This window comes from Heteronotia binoei, chromosome 2 (assembly GCF_032191835.1).
Source record: "Heteronotia binoei isolate CCM8104 ecotype False Entrance Well chromosome 2, APGP_CSIRO_Hbin_v1, whole genome shotgun sequence".
NCBI classification, from domain to species: domain Eukaryota; kingdom Metazoa; phylum Chordata; class Lepidosauria; order Squamata; family Gekkonidae; genus Heteronotia; species Heteronotia binoei.
This window is the reverse complement of record NC_083224.1, coordinates 143094877-143116497: the sequence shown is the minus strand read 5'-3', so window position 1 is coordinate 143116497 and position 21621 is coordinate 143094877. Positions and strand designations below refer to the sequence as shown.

Genomic DNA, 21621 nt, shown 5'->3' with positions numbered 1-21621 from the left:
ACCATAGTATGGTTTCTCAATTTAGGCATAAACAAAAAGCAGTTGGAGGGGGGAAGAGAGCTTGGAATGGGAAGTACCACTTTTAATGCAGAAATATGGGTCCTACAGTTTGCAGGGGGGGGTCTCTTCAGTGTGTGGAAGCTAGAAAATTCCTCTCCACAGCAGGCTTGAGCATGTGCAGTTCCCATGTGTGCCTGCACAAAACACCAAAGATGAATATCCCATTCAAAGCAGTTACATGGAACAATAATATCAGTGGGCTTTATCTTACTGGTCAGTTTAGATTATTCTGGGTTTAATGTAAATATGAAATAAGTGTCTTTACAGATGACAGGTAATGGACAAATTTCCCTTCCAGATTGCTAGTGGTACCATGGTACTTCTTTATAGTACTGCCTTAGATACCAGTATGTGCTGAAAATATCAATCCACGGTGCAGCTTTAATCGCTTTTTTCCTGGACATGCTTTCAGAGTAATACTTTTTGCACTAAGATTGAGCCAACAAAATGACTGGCTACCCAGTAACATTGGATCCTCAGACAATTTTACTAAGTTGTCTAGAATTAGCTTTCAGTAAGATAGACTGACTCAAATATTGTTTTGAAACAACATTCTCCAAAGTAGTGCTAACTCTCATGTATTTCTGATGCTACTACATTGTGATATTCATATTGATTTTCTGTTGCTCTTTAACATGCATTGATAACATGTGATTTTAAAAGATTCCCTTTTCTCTTTACTAAGAGCTGGTGTAGCATAATAGGTAAGTATGAGAGCTCTGAACTAATTCTAACCATGACCATAAACTCACTAGGCACTCCTAACAACTTCTGAACTGCTTGGAAATAACAATATAGCTCTTGCAGGAATGCTGTAAAGAACTCTTGAAACACACTAAAAGTATTATTATTCTGAACAGAATAAATAGAATAATTCTAATTATTCTACAGATCCTTCCCTAGGTTCCGAAAGACGAAGTCTGTTTGTGCTGCCTGTTTTCCAGTCTTACCATTATTTTTATGACAACATTTAGCATGACAATATTTAGTATTTATCCATTAAGTATGTATTGTGGTAGAGTCATCTACAAAACCAGAAGAGCAATGTATAATAACTAAGCTACTCAGCACCTAGCATTATGTGAAAGATGCAATCAGATTCTACAGTAAGGCCACTGTTATTGATTACAATGACAGTGGCATTGTTGGAGGCAGATAGAGGTACAGTGGTAGTTTGTGTTCTGTATAAGATGGGTTGACTCTGGCAGCTCATTCAAATGACCTCTGATGTCAGAAGTTGTGAATGCATAAGGCTGTCAATAAGACATTTTTGATCTAGTATGCTGTTGGTAATAAGCATGCTGCCTTGGAGAAGGCTAAGAACATGGGCCAGACACCAGACCTTCTGAACTCTGTCCAAAGGTCTAGACTCTTCCAAGTCGATTCTCTTGTAGTTCCCTGACTGAAGACAGTCTTGGTAAACAAAGCTGTTCTGAGCATCTTACAAGGTCATTTACAATACAGTTCACCTTTTAGATTCTATATATATAAAATTAATACAAATTCCAAGAGGAGCATCTTTGCTTTAAGTAGAAATAGCATTTCACTTCAAGATTCCAGTTTTAAAAGTACAGATGCATTATCCAACAATCACATCCAGTTAAGAGCATAAACAGCTTGATGCTCAAACATGAAGAAAACTTGAAAGGGCACCATCTATAACAACTTTTGTTTATAAAAATTGGCAGGAACTCTTGCCTAGACCTTTCATTTTGAAGGGGTTATAGTGGGTTATATGACAAGTTGAAAAGTCCTGAAGCTTTTGTTTTGAACCCACAGGTGTTCTTTGTAGGCACTATTTTTAATAAAGAGTATTATTTGTTTTTTAAATTAGCTCATATTGTGAGTTACCACATCTGTGCTATGTGGTAATGAAACCCACAGGGAGGTCACAGCAGGAAAGGGGCTTAAGCATGAACAAAACATCTGGATATCACTTTGAGATCCACTTGCAGCTTCTTATATTTTATTAAACAGTCAAGAAACTTATGCTATGCTTGAATGCAGCACCCCCAAACACACACACACACATGTAGAAAAATGTAGCCATGGGCAAACATTTTCTCTTCAATGAATTTGAGGAACTTCAGAAGTTTACTTGCTAGGGAGCATCTCTTCTAAAAGATTCCCTCAGTAAACAAACCGCACAGCACATTAAAATGTGAATTTAAAAAAGCCGGAATGTTGACATGTTCTTTAGCAGAGTGTCTTTATGCTTTAGCAATAATTATCTGACTGGCTCCATGCTGCAGTTAGATAAAGATAAGACACAGGCAAAAGCTCATTTTAAAGTGTACCCTGGGGCAGTGATGGCAGCAAAGAAACAACACTTTCTGCCACCATTGCATATACAGTGTAGGCCAGTGGAGCTGTTCTGGGTAGTAGAGACCCACTGTGACCATTTTGCTATTCCAACTTGGACTTTAGGGTCAGATGGTGCCAGGCTGCTGACAAGTCCAATTGTTTGGGGGTTTTTTTTAGTGTATTCAGTCTGAGGATATTAACAGAATCCTTGGGAGTTTGAGGCCTACTACCTGTTCATTTCACCCCTGCCCTTCCTCATTACTTAATTCTGCAGGAGGGCTGGCAGACTAGGTTCAAGGTATTGTTAGTGCTTCCTTAAGAGAGGGAATGGTCACACTCTCCTTGAAGGAACAGGTCCATAGTCCTGGGGTGCTTTTGGATCCAAGCCCACTGCTGGATAAGCAGGTGGCAGATATGGCCAAGGGTGCCTTTTCCCAGTTTCAGCTGGTTAGCCAACTGCGGCTTTTCCTAGCCTTTTTTGATCTGGCCACTGTGGTGCATGCCATGCTTACATCTAGTTCAAATTACTGCAAAGTACTCTAGACAGCCTACCTTTAAAAATGTTCAGAAACTTTTATTGGTACAGAATACTGCAGCCAGGATGCTGACTGTAGTGGGTCACAGGTACCGTATTACTTTAATCATGGCCCATGGACACTGGCTCTGGTTGTTTCCAGGCAAAATTCAATGTGCTAGACTTAACCTTCAAAGCCCTCTGTGGCTTAGGACCAACATACCTCAAAGACTGCCTACTCACTTAAGAACCCACCCAACCACTACAGTCATCTTTGGAGGCTCTGCTTCAGGGGCCTCCACCTTCTGAAATATGCAGGGGGCAACCTGGGAAAGGGTCTTCTCAGTCATGACACCAATACTGATACTCCTCCCGAGGGGGATTCATTTGTCCCCTTCTGTTGCCATCTTCCACCGGCAGATGAAGACAGTTTTGTTTTGCATGGCATTCCAACAGTGATTCCTCCTTCCTGACCAATGCTTCAGTTGCTGTTTTCATCTTCGTACATATTTTAAATGTTTTTAATAGTTGTAATGACATGCATTGGGGGATGATTTAATGTTTTTTAACTGTTATGTATTTTCAACTTTTAGCTGCCTTGGTGGCCTTTGTGTTCACAGAAAGGCAGGATATACATTTTATAAAATAAATAAATAACAAGAGAGGCAGATCTGGAGGAAGTGCTTGTTTATTGGCCATGCAATAGATCACTAAACTTTGACTTGCTTGGTTCTCAAGAATACAAGATACTTTGAATTAAAGTACTGCACCTATGAGGATTATGTTATGTATGTTTAAGGGCATTTTCTATATTTAGTTAATGAGCAAAATAGACACATACACACACCCCAATCAGTAGCTTTAACTTTCAGGAGTCTCCTTGATGGATGTACAGGTCAGTCTGAATGGTCTGAAACACCATACAACAGTTGGCCCAACTAGTAATACTGATGACTAAAATATTTAGGAATGATCCCATTAACAGATCAAAGCAAATGCTTAGTGAGCTATCCCAGAGCTACAAGGCAGCTGCAGCCAAGAGTTTTAATAGCTCTGAGGGAAGGTTCCTTTCCTCACAAAACTGTTTAAACTCACAACAGAATGCCCCTACAAAGGAACCTGCAGAGTTTCATTGCTCTAAGAAAACAAAAGTCTATTCTACTGACTCAACCATGGTGCTTCTGCAGAAGTAACTGGAGCTGCTCCATTGCAATTTCAAATAAGGGTGCAAGGATGTAACAGACTACAGATACATTCTTGAGCAGGCTGAAAACCAAACCCCAAATTCCCTGGGCTCAATAATCTTGACATTAATGAAGTTGCTTTCCAGAAACCCTCGCTTAGGCTCTGCCTTCTGCTCAACATATCATGCAATTGGCTATGACCCACAGGTTTGCTAAGTTCTGACATAGTCTCTGCCTTACTGTTTTGACAGCTTGTGCTGAACCCATGCCTGCAGTTCACCAGCTCCCCTTTCAATCTCCTGCTGTATGACCACTCAGCTACACCTCCAGCCATGGTCTAGGCCCGAAGTGGCCAAACTGTGGCTCAGGAGCCATGTGTGGCCCTTTCACACATAGTGTGGCTCTTGAAGCCTCCTCTGCCCACCCAGCCAGCTGGTGGCTTGGAGAATGCATTTAAGTTGAAGTTGCTTTTTCCCACCTCTTCCTCCCTCCCTCCATTTGCCTTCCTTCCTGTCTTGCAGCTCTCAAACTGACATCTATTTTATGTGGCTCTCACATTAAGCAAGTTTGGCCACCCCTGGTCTACGCTGATCCTGCATGAGAGGTGGTTGGACTAGAAGGCCTTTATGGATCCTTCCAACTTTAGGATTCTCTAATACAATTCACTCACCCACCCACTTACAGTATTTTTTGCACCAAAAGACTCACTTTCCCCCCCCCAAAAAAAGTGGAGGGAAAAGTGTGTACGTCTTAAGGAGCGAATACTGCAAAAAATTCACACAAATGCCTCTAAATTCACACAAACGGCTCTAAAAACTAGGTGCGTCTTATGCTCAGGTGCGTCTTATGGAGCGAAAAATACGGTAATTATAACAAGCATAACACTTTTTTTTGCTCCCCATGCCCTCTGTCAAGTATAACTTTTTTCTACATATGATATAAAACTGTGTCCTTGATGAGCTACATATAAACACTACAAATGAAATTTACGAAACTATGTCAAAAGGTACTAATGCTAAATTATTGCTTTCAACTGAATTGGCTGTACAGTCATATAAATTGCAGTCATTGCAAATATTTAGAAAACATTTTTTAAAAAGAAAGACGCCAGACATTTCCCCCCTTTCCCAATGGGTATTTTATTTTATATACCATTTGTGTCAGGTAATCAACTCAAACACTTCAGCAACAAAAAGCTCTCAGTAAAATAAGGGAAAATGAAGCTATTACTTCTCAAATGTGACAAAATGGTTTCAAATTTGGGAAAGTATTGCACAACTGAATCAGTATGTGAAGAAAAAAGGAAACAGAGAAAAGGGGTGAGCATCTTCAACATGGATTGTGAAGGGAAAGGCACTATTTAGCTGTGTATTTTTTGGGGAAAAGAGGCACAATCCATGTTCTCAAAGTTACATTCGACACCATTTTGAAATGCTCACCAGTCTAACACAGAAGCTACAGATTTGTCTTCCAAAATTTAATTATGACAGAAATACAAGCGTCTAAACAGATTTATAGCAAATCTGTTGTGAAAGTTGTTACAATAAGGGTTCTGGTTTATATTATAAATAGGTACTGCAAAAGGTTACAGATATGCAAGGGCTCAAAGAAAGATATATCCAGGCAACTGATCATTGATTACACTCACTTTATCTAGCATGATCTCTAGTAGTCACAAAATGCTCCTTGTTTAAGAGCTAAATTGGCAGTGCACATGATATAGGCTTCTCAGGACATAGTCTTCGCCACATAGCTTAGGCATCATAGATACAGCTTTCCTCAAACAAAACATCACAATATTTTTTTTAATAAATCATAAACCATATTTAGTTGGAAATAAGTCCCACTGAAGCTGGTGGGGTTTTATTCCCAGGCATACATAGCTTAAATTTTAGGTTTAAAATAGAGGCAAATGCTTAGGATCCAGAATGCAGTGGAATTAGATCTAAAATAACTCATATGTATAGGAGCCCATAAGCAAGCACATGGCCCATTTGGAGCTTTTGCATCCTAACATTCCAAGGTTTTATGCAAAGGATCTGTACCTGGAAACTGACTGCTAAAACCTGTAATATAACTGTTGCCAGAAGAACCAAAAATCAGAGTTTTCCATAAATATAGTTATTTTTAAATTAAAAAAAATCAATCATATTTATGGAAAATTCTGATTTTTGGTACTTCTGTCAAGAGTTATATTACAGGTCTTAGCTGTTGGTTTACAGCTACAGAGCAGAAGCCTGTGTAAAGCCTGGCTACCCTAAGACAGCTGACTTTGAGATGCACAATGTATGAGCTAGTGGTTTCAAAACTGAATGACTGGGACCCAAATTTGGTTGTCGAGTAGACAAATGCACACACACATGCCAGTGCAGCAATGCTTTTATCCAGATTTCACAACCACACATGGAATTCCTGAATGAGTAGGTTTTCCATTGCCTTCAAAAGAGATACACGTACAAAAATCTGACCTCTCAAGTCAAATGAAAAGGGAGGTAGGGAATAGTTAATAAAGCATGTTGTTCTCTCTGATGCAAGAATTCACTGAATCAGGGCAATGACAATACACCTGTAACTTTATGCCTAACAATATAGAGCATCTGATGCACCTGGATGGGGATGCAACCTACTTAATGTATCAAATATCAGAAAAGGAGAAACAGTAACTTATCAAACTAAAAATAATTTCTATAAAAGGTCACTTATTCAAATGCTCTTACTAACTGCATTTTTAATGCATGCCTTAAATACTTCTACATTATCAGAACTGAAGATTTATTCTACAACCATTACAGATTTCATCCAGGTTAGGATCAGGAATGCAGTGGCATGATATCATCTAAGATAAGTCATATGTATAGGAGTCCATTTGCAAGACTATTTGTGAGGTATTAACACTGGCCTTCCTCAGAGACTGGATGGCTTGTGTAGATTCTGGAACTTTGCACTGTTTTGAGCACTTGAATAACATCATTTTACAGTCAATAATGAAGGTGTGGAGTCAGTATTTACTTGTGAACAGCATTAATCTTACTTGCAATGGACAATTACAAAACGTATCACGATACACCTTTGAAGCACACTAGCAGATTCATCCAGGACTTTGACATCACTTTTAAAAATGACTTATGTCATTTTGATGTGTTCTTCATTACTCAAAAAATACCCTCCAACATGATGAGTTCATATTGTATTAGTTTGTGTTTATACAGTATAAACACATGTCAACTTTTTAAAAAGTTATTTTCCAAAAAGCACATCCAAGGCTTTGATTTCTTTGTATCAGCATTTAATAAATGTTACAACTGAAGAAAAAAACATCATTCAGAACAATCTGGCTTATTTAATGTTTCAGTTTCATTAAATAAGGGTTCAGAGTATTTGAAAGATTCTGGTAAAGTGAAGGTTCTGTGTGTGGGCGGGGAGGGGAGGATTTAGGGAACAACGTTAGCGGACTGGTGAAGCAGAGAACAGTTTCAGCTGGAGAGTGGGGAGAGAAGAGTTTCAGCAGCTACTGAGATACAGGACACATTCAGATGTAGAACTTACCTATGGCTGGTAAAACAGTCCATTCTCATGTCTGTGTGCTCCCTTCATACGTGGAGCATGATTTAAAGATTCCTGATTTTGGAAGTCTTGAAACAAGTCCCAGTTTGCTCTGATATCCAAATCCTGGGTCTTAATTTAATCATGCTTATAGGGAGGAAACCATCTAATTGCCCAGGTGCCTGCCTTTGGATAGCATAGTAAACTGGACACTAATTCAGAACTTATGAAACCTGGAAGTTCAGACACTTGTGCAAGGATTTAGGGGAAATGTCTGTTGTGAAATCTGAATATGGCATCAGAAAATGTACCCAAAGTTCCAAAGCTTTTCTGAGGCAGTTAAAAGCTAGAAAATCTTTTATCATGTTACCACTTCTCCTTGAACTTATCACATTGTTGTACAACACAGAACAATCCTAGGTAATTTTTTAAATACTGTCAAAATGAGCAAATTATACAAGTCATATTTTCAGTTACTTTTGTAAATTTGCAAGTATGTTATGTTTAGATGCACGTATTTCATTTTGTAAACATTAACACTTTTATTCAGTGTTCTCTTTCAAAGTAGATTTTAACAGCTTCAAGTCAGGAACTCGGGTAAAGTCCAGTTCATATCAGAAAGTGATATGTGCAGTAAAGATCTAGGCATAAATTGCCTCAAAGCAATCACCTTCCACATTCATTACAAAGGGAACTGCAAATGTTTATTTTCTAATTTCTACCACTACCTTTTTATACTACAGCAATCTCTCAACAGTTCTACAACTCTTCATACAGCTAATCAGAATTTTATGGAATATTTGTTTGGATCTAAAGGGTCCCCTCTGCTTTGCAAGGAGTTCTATGGAGTTCCCATTCAAGCTGTAGCCCCTCATCTATGCTATTCTTGGTTCCTGACCCTCACAAGCAGCTTGCGAGATATGGGAAACCCTGCAGAGGGCAGAGAAAGCTGGCAAAGTTGCATTCAGCAAGATCTGCCCATGGTTCTTTGGGTCTAAACTATTTTTCCCAATCACAGTAGTACCTAGTGATGTTGGCTCAAGAAGCAGAATGTTCCTCAAGAAATTCTATTCATGAGTTATGACAACTGGGCCAATCTATACATAGCTGTCAGAACATGTGTTCAGGATGGACACCTGGGAAACTTAAGACGGCCTTTCTAGCTGTTGTATTATCATCCATGCTGTCTGCTTTGTCATTTACTACACTGAGTCTGAGAAACATGAAACCTCCAAAGCTGCTCATACAGGCAGAGTTTAAAACAGATAAATAACACCTACACTCCACCTTTGCTTTGAGGCACATCCACATAGTGAACATTTTGCCAGAAGTTATCAATCCCCATTGAGCAATAAGTACCATAGGTCCAAACTGGATGGCCAAAGCTCAGAGAATCATTTCACATTCACACTTTCAGTTTCCAGCCTGAGAGTGTGGAATTGGTGCTAGCTGACTCTGCGCAACACTGCCCCACATATCTGAGGCTGTGAGTACCTCAAATTCTTCCCTACTTATAGGAATGGAATCAACAGATCCATCAGTCCTGACCATCAAGATTTCAGTTGTGCTCTGAGCATCAACACCTGAGGTTGAACACACTGGTTCATAAGCCTGCTAGATTTTAAGTAGCCTGTCAGTTTAACATTCATTTCATGTCTCTGTGTATCACTCAGTTGGACCAACATGGCTACAAACACTCTGACTTACAGTAATGCAATAAAAGGAAGAAAATGCAAAAAAATTACTCCAAATGAAAAAGGGGGAAGGCGGTGCTTTTTTAAAAAAGAAAAAGCCAAGATTAAAGCAAATTAAAGAATACAGTAAATTAAAAGTTTGCCTAACAGTCCCATTACCCTTTTAAAATAAGATTATGTTTTTGGCATCAAACATTCAGCATATAGGCGACAGTCAATCTCTTTAGCAGATACACAATTTTGGTAAAGTATTCCTCTATCAACATATTTACATTAAACTCCCAACCTATAGAATGTGATGTTCATAGACTGAATCTTACTGAAAAATTTAATACTCAGTTTTTTAAAAATGCTGGTAAACCATGTGAAACTAGAGAATGTTTAGAACTGCGAGTTTCTAGAACTTTCATAAAACTTTAATGTTCTGGTACTAACCAAATGATTTCATGTCAATAAGTACTATAAGGTGCTAATAATGGCAAATGCAAGTTTACTAAAGTAATGCAAGGCAGCTGTAAGAAGATGTAGATGTCAATTTCTTTGTATCTCTCTTGGCCAGGCCACATGCTTCCGTTTTCCTTTTCCTCTTTTAAGCATGATAAAAGGATGCAGATTAAGTAGTTTTCTGGAAAGAGGGCTCCTGGGCAGACCCACTCTGTATTTAAAGTTGTCGAAGTCATTGTAGTGTGTTTCAGTGATGCCCAAGAGTCAATTCAAAACTGGAATTTGAACAGCAGATGGGATGCTTTTACTTCACACACAACAAAATTGGTGCAAAAACAGTTTAAACTATTAGTTGTAACCTTTTGGTCCAAATACATAAAATATGCATTATTTACAGCATTTTACTCCTTTTGCAAATGCAATGCTTTAAAACACATTATAAAGCACCTTAGTAAAAATATTCTACAGGTAAAAGTATCTAAGTAGGAAAATCCTAACCATACCACAGCTCACTAGTTGAGTCATAATATGGATTCACCAGTAGTTCTTTTTAAAGTACAAAGAATCCATGAAACAATTATACAGAATTCACTATTAGTTTTATATTAATGTGCAGGCAAAAGCCAGCTTTAGAGAGTTTTCCCAACATTAGCTGGAAGTACAGAGGGTGGCAAAGAAATACTGCCTATAATTTTGCCCTTTTGACAATTTCACTATGGAATTCAAATTTTCAAACACGCTGATGACCAGTCCTAGCTTCTTAAAATAAAAGCCCATATCTATATATATGAGCACATTCAACTGTAGCCTCTCTCTGCAAGACATGATTGAACATTCCAAAGAATGTCACATGATATGGATTCACAAGAACGAAGCACAGATGTCAGCCAGTTATTAACATTATTCATAAGTGTATACAACTGAAATCTCCATGTTGAAGCTAGGGGACAAGCTTCTTCCTCTTCCCAGGAAGTTAAGTAAAATAAACTGTCCTAGAATCAAGAAGAGCATTAAAAGGAATCCTTTCATTGTTATAGTTTCAGCTATAATAGATATATGGTTAGTTTCTGTAAATGAATCTGTATGCTTCTTCAGGTGTGGGGTAGTATAACTTCCTCTGAAAACACAGGGGCACCGAAGCTTATACTTTTGGATTGCCAAGATACCTAGTTGGTAGCCATCTTCTTTGAACAAGTCTACTGAGCTCAAGACTAATGTGCTTGGGTTGGTGTTTCAACAATCTAGACATTGGGGCTGAAAACAACAAGTACATGGCCAAAGGTTTAGTCCCCTAATCTAACAGTATTCATTGCTCTTAGTTCGATTTAGGGTAGATCTTTTCATAGAAAAAGTTTTGTGTCAGAATATACAATTCTCCATCTTTTTCTCGAACTGCATGTGCTCTGATGAACTGAAATTGCTCCAGTGCAAAGTCATAGAACTCATTCTCCATTTTCCACATTTCAGACTGCTGGAGCTTTGCAATGGTTTCTTTTGTGGGAAGTTTCTTCTCCGTTGTCTTTCTAAGATGGGACTTCTTTCCTAAAAGAAAAACATCAAATCATAAATTCACTCTGACTTATAGTCTGAGTACTCCCTGAAGTGCATGCCACAGACCAGAAGATTTTTGTGTATTCTCTAGTCAGTGGGCTGCTAAATGGATACATAAAATGACAGAACTTGGGCCAAGATTTATTAAGCCTCTGGGAATGAAAGACTGGAAGCTCTGACATTAAGCATGAATGCCTTTGCATTAGTAGAGTCTCTCAGTGCACATTCCTTTCACTGTTTAAAGGGCTTAATTATTAAAAGCATAAAGAGGAAGTGTTTGCATAAGGGAGCCATATTTCCTCACATCACATCCATTTAAGATATCCGCTTCAATCGTGATTAATGCCTATTTGGAAATCCAGTACTATTGATAATAAAGTTAATAAGACACAGGCTACATCATAATTGGGCAGGCAATTTGTTTCACAGAATACCCAGCAAGCTAGGAGTTTTATCTTCTTTAGTCATCTTGGCCACTACAGACATATGCCATTAATCACAGGATATATACTTACAATGTAAACACATTTACTGTACAATATGTACTACAATATACATCTTCTGTAAATATCAAAGCCAGCCACCTCCTAACATTCTGTCACCTGTATTGTAATCAAGAAACACAATTCTGAATAGGAAAATTTACTACATTTCTATCTCAGCTAACTTACATCATGGAACTCAAGGCAATGTATTTTGATATCCAACACTTCTCACACATGAACTGACTAGATCCATGCCTGCTTAGCTTCAGCAAAGTTGCTGTACTAGGGGCCTTCAGAGGTATGAAGGCAGACTGAAGCAGCTGGCCCTAGGCAGACTGACACAAGTTTGATTCTCAGTGGTCGCTGGGGTGCTCGAGGGAGCAGGTTTTTCCTTGAATACATGGGTGGCCCTACTATGGATAAAGTCATATTCATGTATCGACTGTTGTGAAGGAAAAGCTCAACCCCTGACACTGGATGGTATGGGATTCACCAACTAGCATCTTGCAGGAAGATGTAATATATGAGAGCACAGAGCATAAAGAAATGCATAGCACACCCCCAGGCACTTGCAGCAAACAAGCCTGCCTTTCAAAGTTGCATACGACACACATCTCTATCAAGTCAATGCGCAATGGTGACCTTAAGACAGGATGGCCAGGAAATCCTGTGAAGGGAGCACCTACCCACTGATAATTCAAATTTGCTGCAAGAAATCAATTTAGAATACAAAAAAGGGAACTTTTGCAAAGGGTTTGGGGTTAGACTGGAATAAAGATTAGCCTACTGTTCAACTCTCCCTAACACCACTATTCTCTCACTACTGTGTGGCCAGCACCTATTCAGTAGTAAAGTAGGTTGGAGCCCAACAGAGACACAGCTGTATGTTTCACTCATCTTCAAGGTGATGTGAGGCTGGTGGACAAGAGCATTCCTGTACTCAGCAAAGGAACACACACATGTAATGCATGTGCATGTAATGCATGTGTGTACCCCCCAAAAAGGAAGCCGGCAGTGGCCACTAGCACTGCATCAAATAACTGGACCACAGTCCGAGGAAGCTGCTCATTCATCCCTTAATATGTCATGTCAAAGATACAGTGAGTAAGAGGCTGTGGTCTACAGCCATTTAAATACCTGTGCGATATAATTCTGTTGCACCCCTGAAGAAACGGGGCAAAGCTGCCTCCAGCAACATAATAAAGTCTTCAAGCTCTTCAGTAACTCCCACTAGGAAATATTCATTAATCAAGTTGTATTTGGCTTGTTCCAAAGCCCATCTGCTTCCTGCATTCCTAAAACGATAAAAAGTAATTACAGGAAGGTTTTGATGTTTGCCAAGAATTTTGGTCCCCTTCATTTAGATATTCTCACACCAAGCTAAAAGAATGGCTTAGCTGTTATCTTTACAAGGCAAGAAAACAAAGTTTCAGCCACACACATTTTTAATTTCCTTCACTTTTTTCTTTGCTCCCTGCTTTTTACTCTCTTCATTGCTTAGGTTGGATGTCAAAAGATTTACGGCTGATTTCCAGCTAACTTCTTGATAACATTAATGCCTGCAAGCAGTGCAAGTATGCAGTGTGGAAAGCTTTTGCTGTAAAAAGCAAAAAGTGTCCCTAAATGTCACTTCTGATGTGTGTGTTTTTTTAAAAAAAGCACTGAAAGGCACTTGTTTCAGCTCTGCACCCATTGGGCAGACAACAGAATACATACATTTTTAGCATGGTTACTTTGAAAATAAACAAGAAAGGTATCCAGGTTGCTGGAATGGAGTGGTTAAGTAATCATATTATACCCCATACTTCACAAACGCTTGCTTATGCACTGGAATGAATAAATTGCTGAACTAAGTGTATAGTTTGTTCATACATCTCTTTCCGAATAAGAAATACATTGAAGCAGAACTGACATGCATGAAGTGGCCTTTGGAGCTGACATGCTGAGGACAGAATTATCTTGATAAAATTTCCCCCACAATCACTTGCTGTTATGAGATATTTTCTTCTTTTGATGAGTTAGCCAAGTAAGAAGGCTCAGCTATATATGACAAATCAACTTCTAAACTTCAATTTCCTGAACTCTGAAAAGGAAATTGTTCTATGGTGACAGATACAAATGTCAGTCATTGTTTATATTTATAATTGGCAGAAGTGTAAGTGCGAAATGAACCATTTTTGTTTTCCTTTATTAAAATGCTAGCAATTTGAACAGGAAAATCTCACACGTTTGGAGCTTTTAATCAGGATATCTGGTTATCGGTGTTTTAGTTTTTAAAAAGTATACTGCTTAGTCTGGTAACTGTTGATAGAACTCTGCAAGATGCAAGGCTCTCTTACTGTTTCATATTGTTACCAAACATTTTTGTATGGAAGATAACCTCACACACTTGTTAATTAACATGCTTATACAGCTCACCTAGTGTTCTGTTCTTCTCCAAAATCTGTACCTTTGCTACACATTCTGTTTAGCTAAATACAGTTCATATGATAATGCATTTAATCAGCAATTTAAGCCAACTTCATCTTCTTACCAGCACTCAGAACTGTGGCCACAGAAGAATGGAATTTGAAGCCAGAGTTTCTCAGGGGCACAATCTGTGCCTCCAGCTGCTACACATTCATCAAAGGTCTGGAACAAAGACAAAACTGTAGAGTGAGCTATAAATTTCCATCTTACATATCAAAGACCTAAAATGTGGCTATGTTCCCAAACTAACCTTTACATTGCTTCACAATAGCTTATTCCCACAACTGTCTCTACATATAGCAGTAACAATTTCAATCAGCTTCCATAGGCTTCCACTTGCTAGTACCATACACCAAGGCAGTGCCACATGAAGGCCACACACATGCAGAATATATTTGTCTGCTGCTTGTATTCATAAAGCTGCTGCTACTAGTATGCAAAATGCTGAGCCAAACCAAGAACAGAGGTCTGTGGGCACCATGAATATTCACAAGATTGCCTCGAGGCATGGTACCTGCAGCTCAGAATCAAAGAACCAGCTGTCATGGGCTATGTACCAAGTATTTAGATTCCTATTATTAACAGTAATGATTTTAATGCTACTTATATTCTCTCTCTATAAAAGCTGTCAGACAAGTTTCTACCACACTGAATCACTACAGTAATGCTCCTGTGAAGACCCATACACAAAGCTAGCCACTTGCTGGATAAATTATTGGTACAGCCAAAACTGAAAAGATGACACTTGTAATCATGACATGTACCTCAATGTGAAGTTTTACAACATGGTGCACAGGGGCTTCATGGTGCCCTCCAATACCTTTCCTGGTGCCCACCAAGTGTTTATAGAAAGTGGGTGGGGCCAGATGGGGCTCCTGCCTGCAGGGCTTCTGATTAACTACTGTAAGATCAACAAGTCTATAGCAGAACACATCTATTTAAAGGGGGAGATGAGTGTTGAATGCCCATAGCACAGCATTTACCCTGAAGACAATGCAACTATAGAGGGTTCCACTAATGTAATTGGCTTCTGTTTCATTTAGAACTGACTATGTTGGGTAACTATGCATTCAATGTACAACTGATCCATGGCTTGTTCTAGTTAAATTAGAGGAAAACGCTTGTACAAGGACAGTCTTGCCTGCTTTAGTTGAATGATTATTTCTGTTCTACAGCTCTCTGAAACAAAATAATACCAGTTTCACATAGTTCCTATAAGCAAACATAGGAAGAAGCTGGTACAAAGATGGAAGATTTAATTCTTCACTAACTTCCAGATGGTTGTGAAAGGATGTTGCACACATTATGTATTCTATTGCAAGGCCTGGAGGTTGTTACTTTATTCTGGTTTAAATTGGAAATTAGGGTTTGTAGAGTCTTTCGGGATCAAGTGCCGTGTTCTACTGGAGAAAGTTTTCCTTCCAGACGTTTCGTTCTCAGCTGCGGAGAACATCCTCAGTGGCATTGCAGCCGGAGCAGGCGCTCAGACCTTCTTGGCTGCTGTGCATTGAGTGGGGCCAGGGCTGCTGGAGAGCTGCTATTTCTAGGCTGGAGGGGGTGTGATGAAAGGGCAATTGGTTTTTGGATGTGCCCATTGTTTGGTGGGGCTTCCTGGAAGGATAAGGAAACTGGCTGTTGAATGTGACCATTGTTCTGTGTTAATTGCTGGGAGGGTTGGAAGGGGTTTGAAGATAAAGAAGATGGTTGTTGACTGTGCTGATTGTTCTGTGGAATTTGCAGTATCAACACCCATCTCACCAAACACAAGAGACACTGTCGCTTGTTTCAGCCAGAAAAATCAGCTGTAGCTGAACATGCACTTCAAGAAGGAGACCACGTCATCCACTTTGAAAGAACTGAAGTCCTTTCTACGGTCTCACATTATCATACCCGCCTGAACAGAGAAGCTATTGAGATTTACAAACACCAGCACAATTTTAACAGAAAGGAAGAAGGCATTTGCATCCACCAATCTTGGTACCCAGCTCTGCAAAACACCCTACAGACTATAAATTGCAGAAAGTCTCAGAACAACCAGCAAATTCCACAGAACAATCAGCACAGTCAACCATCTTCCGTATCTTCAAACCCCTTCCAACCCTCCCAGCAATTAACACAGAACAATGGTCGCATTCAACAGCCAGTTTCCTTATCACTACCCTTCCAAGAAGCCCCACCAAACAATGGGCACATCCACAAACCAATTGCCCTTTCATCACACCCCCTCCAGCCTAGAAATAGCAGCTCTCCAGCAGCCCTGGCCCCACTCAATGCACAGCAGCCAAGAAGGTCTGAGCGCCTGCTCTGGCTGCAACGCCACTGAGGATGTTCTCCGCAGCTGAGAACGAAACGTCTGAAAGGAAAACTTTCTCCAGTAGAACACAGCACTTGATCCCGAAAGACTCTACAAACCCTAATGATGTTGCCAGCCGTGAAAACCTGAAATCTTTGATAAATTGGAAATGTTTTAAACTATTATTCCAATTGAACCTGAACCACAAGGAAAGGTGGGGTATAACTGTTTTAATAACTAAATCTAGAGCACACTTGTATATAGGCCATGAGCAAGGCAAAAATCTGAATCTTCCATAGAAAAGTCCCATTTGGTAGGAAAGGAACCCCTTTATATATATATATATATAGGAAAGGAAGCCCTTTTATACCATCTGTTGTAGGGTATATTTATACCACTAAAATTGTATGCATAGTTTCAAACTATAGGCAAACTGCCTTCAAACTTACAGGCATACTTATTAAATCTGGTGCAAGGTGGTACCTGAAAAACCAGTCATTAACTTAAACCTTGAAATGAGAAATGTTTTCATGGCTGTCCTTGAAAAGTGTCATATTATTGCACTCAGTAATGGTTGATTTATGTATTTTTACTTTACAGCAGCCCTGACCTGGGTAGCCTAGGATAGCCTAAGATAGCCTGATCTCATTAGATCGTGGAAGCTAAACAGAGTCAGCCCTGGTTAGTATTTGGGAGTCCAGGGTTGCAACACAGAGGCAGGCAATGGCAAGCCACCTCTGAACTTATCTTGCCTTGAAAACCCCAGAGTCAGCTGTTACTTAACAGCCAAAAATAATAACACCAACAACAAAGTTTGGGCAATACCAGCACATGATGGTTCCATGTACTGGGCAGGAACTCTCTGTTCAACATCAGACAAAATGTTTATTCACTGCCTAGACTAATGTGGGACAATTCATTGGCTTAATTCAGACTTCACAAGAATCTATGGTTTAAGCAATATGGTTAGTATGATTGTCTGAATGCAGGCCACGCCACTAACTAGGGTTAATTCCATTCCAAAAAGAAGGATCTGATGCCAGGATCTGAAGTTGGACTATTAACCACAGTTAGTCACTATGATTCCCTAAGAGAGAAGTGCATTCCTTAAGACAAAAGTGCTTAATCTTATCTTGGACCATGGCGACACCCTCCCAGGCCTGAGAGCAAAGACATTTATCAAGGCAAACCAAGATCTGAGTGGTCATCTGAAAGTTTAACTCTGGTTTCACAGCCCATCGTTTCACATGATGTCTGAACTAAGCCACTGCCATCTAATCTTTTACACCAGGGGTGACCAACGGTAGCTCTCCAGATGTTTTTGCCTACAACTCCCATCAGCCCCAGCCATTGGCCATGCTGGCTGGGGCTGATGGGAGTTGTAGGCAAAAAACATCTGGAGAGCTACCATTGGTCACCCCCGTTTTACACAATTTACAATGTCTTGGGCCAGGACTGGCCTTTGAAAGTATCCATGTGTTCACATAAATTATTAACTAGATGGTGAAAGTCTAACCAATTAAGAAAATAGCAAGATGTACTTTTACTTTTTTATCCCCTTGCTTTCGTCTTCGGAGTCCAGGCCTGTAATCATCACCAAAACGCAGAAAGTAGTAGTAAGAAACCAGTCGCTCTATAGGATCTCTTATAACATTGATGTATATTGGTTTCTTTTTAATACCAAATCTGGAAGAGAAAAATAAAGTATTTGAGAAGTTTCCAACACGATATCAAAAGGAATACAGTTTAAAAAAATTGTGGCCACTTTGCTATAGGAAATTCATCATGAATAAACAGTCAGATGCACAAAACTATATTTTTCATTTCAACGGTTTTGACTAAACCTCCCCCCCTCCCCTTCGGAAGGTCACCAATTCTCATTTTTATATGCTCTACTTTATAAATTTTAAATATGCATATGTTCATTCTATTTACTATTAGCATTTCTGTGTCCAACGGATGCAGCCTTTGTAACAACAAAGATAGTGTAGCTAGTGGGAGTACAGTTTGGTGTAGTGGTTAAGTGCATGGACTCTTATCTGGGAGAACCAGGTTTGATTCCCCACTCCTCCACTTGCACCTGCTGAGATGGCCTTGGGTCAGCCATAGCTTTCATAGAAGCTGCCCTTCAGAGATTCAGAGTATAGGGCGTGATATAAATACAAAACCTTCTTCTTCTTCTTCTTCTTCTTCTTCTTCTTCTTCTTCTTCTACAGTGATCAGATGGTAGAAAGGTAATGGGATGATGGAACTGCCCAGAAATTGCCACCGCTTTTCTACGCTCTTGCAACAACACAAATTATTATTAAGTTTGGTGCAAAGCATTATCTCAGTTCAAAAACATTTTTCATGACTAGATTATATTCGTCTAAACTCAGCACTTGTGTTTTTTGTTTATTTGTTTGTGGCTGTCAGATGCCAAACATGTGATACTTCACTGTGATTAACTAAACAAAGAAGAAACATAAAATGCCTAAAGAGTATGACATAAGGAACATACAGAAGTATATCCACATCCAAAAGTGGAAGAACCCTAAGAGAGAAAAAGACTTGTTTTTATCTATACCTCCAACTGGGTTATGATGCCAAAGGCATGGCTTTTCAGTAAGCAAGTTTTGCACATTTATTACTACTATGTAGCTTTTGGTTTCTCATACTAAATACTCTTATTTAGCAAAACACAGTTTGAATCTTGTTTGAATCTAGTATGAAAGCTGGCCGATGTTGTATCCATGGGCTTCTGTGCAACATATAAGGCAGAGCTATTACTAACATGGAGGAAACAGGTGGAATGGGCCATGGTGCCTCCATAAGCCAGCATGTTGATCTCCTGCGCCTCTGTGAGAGTCGGCTAGGAACAGCCTAGCACCAAACATATTCTTCAGCTCTCTATCCATTATAGAGTTGCCTGGATAGTTACCTTCAAAGCCCACAAACACAGCAGAGCAAACTTCACCTTTAGATCCATTCTTTGCACATTTAACCTTAATGGGGATACTGAACTCAAGTTAAAGCTCCTTAGCACTCTGTCAAAAAAAAACAGTGAACTGTAAACTGTATCAAAGAAAAACACTGTCCTCAGATAACAGATGACAGCTACCAAAGTAAAGTGCAGTAGTAAAGTTTTAAATGAATTAGAAGCCAAGAATGAGAGACCAACAAATTATTTTCTAAAACTGCATGTGTGAGGTTTTGGTCTTTATCCCCTTTGGTCCAATGTTGAGAATCTTTTCCTAACACTATGGTAAAACTATCAAAGTTCAATGTAATTTTATGTGAGTGCAGAGCGAATCAAAAGCATTAAGCTAGAGTTTATTAAAGAGGATGAATCTTTGCTGGAAGATTTTACACTTCTCAACTGCAAGAATGTAATACCACAAGTTACTCTTGTCTATTTGCCAAGAGCAAGTGCAGCACTCAATATATTATTTTAATAATGAAAACCACAAATATAAGAAAGCAAGCTGCTGCGGCGGGAAAATAAATCATTTAGGTGAAAGGGTAACAAACAGAAAACACAAGGATAATGCAGCCCTGGAGGAACATACACATATGAATGAAATTTGTGAAATTGCTTAGCTGCTTTTCTAGAGGTAAAATGATTATTTTAGCCTGAAAAGTTACAGTACCTACAAAATGTTTTCAGCTTCATCCTATGAATAATGCATAGGACAGAGTCACACTTACCTAGTTGTTCACAAGGTTATTATTTCATTAGGGATTAAGCACAAGAAGTTTTCTAATAGTTTTTTGGACCCTGGAGTTTGTAGGAAGTAATATAATTTTACATTCAGGTTTCTTTCTTTTTTTAAAGAGAGAAAGATACAGTGATGAATTTGGCAGCTGTTTCTATTTTGATATGTCTATGTGGAAAAATGTCACTGGCTGCTGTGGCTTTTAATAATCTTCACTCAAAATTATGTTGTATGTATATAGATCCAGACAAATAAACCAAGCTGAACTTCTTCCCCCCTCTATGCTTGAAGCCCTAAATGCAGTTCAATAGACTGCTAGAAAACTGAATAGCTATATCCCCCATTCCAGAATCACTCTGGAAGGTGCTGTTACTTAAATTAGATTAATCTGGAAGTAACAGAAAACTAGCTAAGGAAAAAAGGGACACATAGACCCCAAATTATGTATGCAGGACAGTGGGGTAGTACAATGGACTGTATCACTTTGGACTTCCTGGCATGTGTTTCAAAGCAAGGGAACAAGTTAGCACATAAGGTGGAGATGAAGTTTCCAGAAGGACTGTCCTTGGGTGTTTTCTCTGGAAAGGCAGGAGGTTACTATCAGTGCTTGATGAAAAACTAAAACCAAAAGCTCAGTACCATTGGGAAGGTATATTGGCAATCAGATACTATTTTGAACTGATTAAAAGACTAAGCCAGTCAGCATGGCGTGTGTTTGTATACACATATAAACTTAATTGTCTCAGTATCATAACACATAGAGGAGGTTTATTCAGCTAGTATAATGTCTGTAATCATGAATATCAAACAAGGAAAGAAAACACATAAGAACCTAAGAGAAGTCATGTTGGACCAGGCCAATGGCCCATACAGTCCAGCACTCTGTGTCAAACAGTGGCCAAAACCGAGGTGCCATCAGGAGGTCCAATAGCAGGGCCAGAACTCCAGAAGCCCTCCTACTGCTGCTCCTCTGCCCAAGCACTAAGAATACAGAGCATCACTGCCCCAGACATAGTGATCCATGACACCTTGCAGCTAACAGCTGCTGATGGACCTCTGCTCCATATGTTTATCTCATCCCCTCTTGAAGCTGTCTATGCTTGTAGCTGCCACCACTTCCTGCAGCACTGAATTCCATGTGTTAAATACTCTTCAGGTGAAGAAGTGCTTTCATCTGTTCTAAGCCTACTGCTCATTAATTTCATTGTGTGCCCATAATTTCTTGTATTGTGAGAAAGGAAGGAAAAGTACTTTTCCCTACCTTCTCTATTCCATGCATAATTTTGTAAACCTCTGTCATGTTACCCCTCAATTGTCATTTCTCCAACCAAAAAACCCTAACCTCTTTGGCCTTTCTTCATAGGGAAGGTGTTCCATCTCTTTAA

The 21621-nt window shown here is 39.3% G+C and overlaps 1 protein-coding gene across 2 annotated transcripts in view; it reads right to left on the bottom strand.

Annotated features, from left to right (window-relative positions):
- Nucleotides 1–10024: 10024 nt before the first annotated feature.
- The window catches only part of HS2ST1 (heparan sulfate 2-O-sulfotransferase 1), a 146988-nt gene continuing 135391 nt past the window's right edge, over nucleotides 10025–21621 (bottom strand). Inside the window, exons 4-7 of one of the 2 annotated variants that reach the window (XM_060232153.1) lie at nucleotides 18083–18227; nucleotides 14313–14410; nucleotides 12917–13074; nucleotides 10025–11285 (exon numbers count right to left, since the gene is read on the bottom strand). In XM_060232153.1, coding sequence (XP_060088136.1) covers nucleotides 11059–11285; nucleotides 12917–13074; nucleotides 14313–14410; nucleotides 18083–18227 — 628 coding nt within the window. In that variant the 3' untranslated portion in view covers nucleotides 10025–11058. The remainder of the gene's footprint in view (nucleotides 11286–12916; nucleotides 13075–14312; nucleotides 14411–18082; nucleotides 18228–21621) is intronic. The other variant, XM_060232154.1, reaches the window with a different exon arrangement.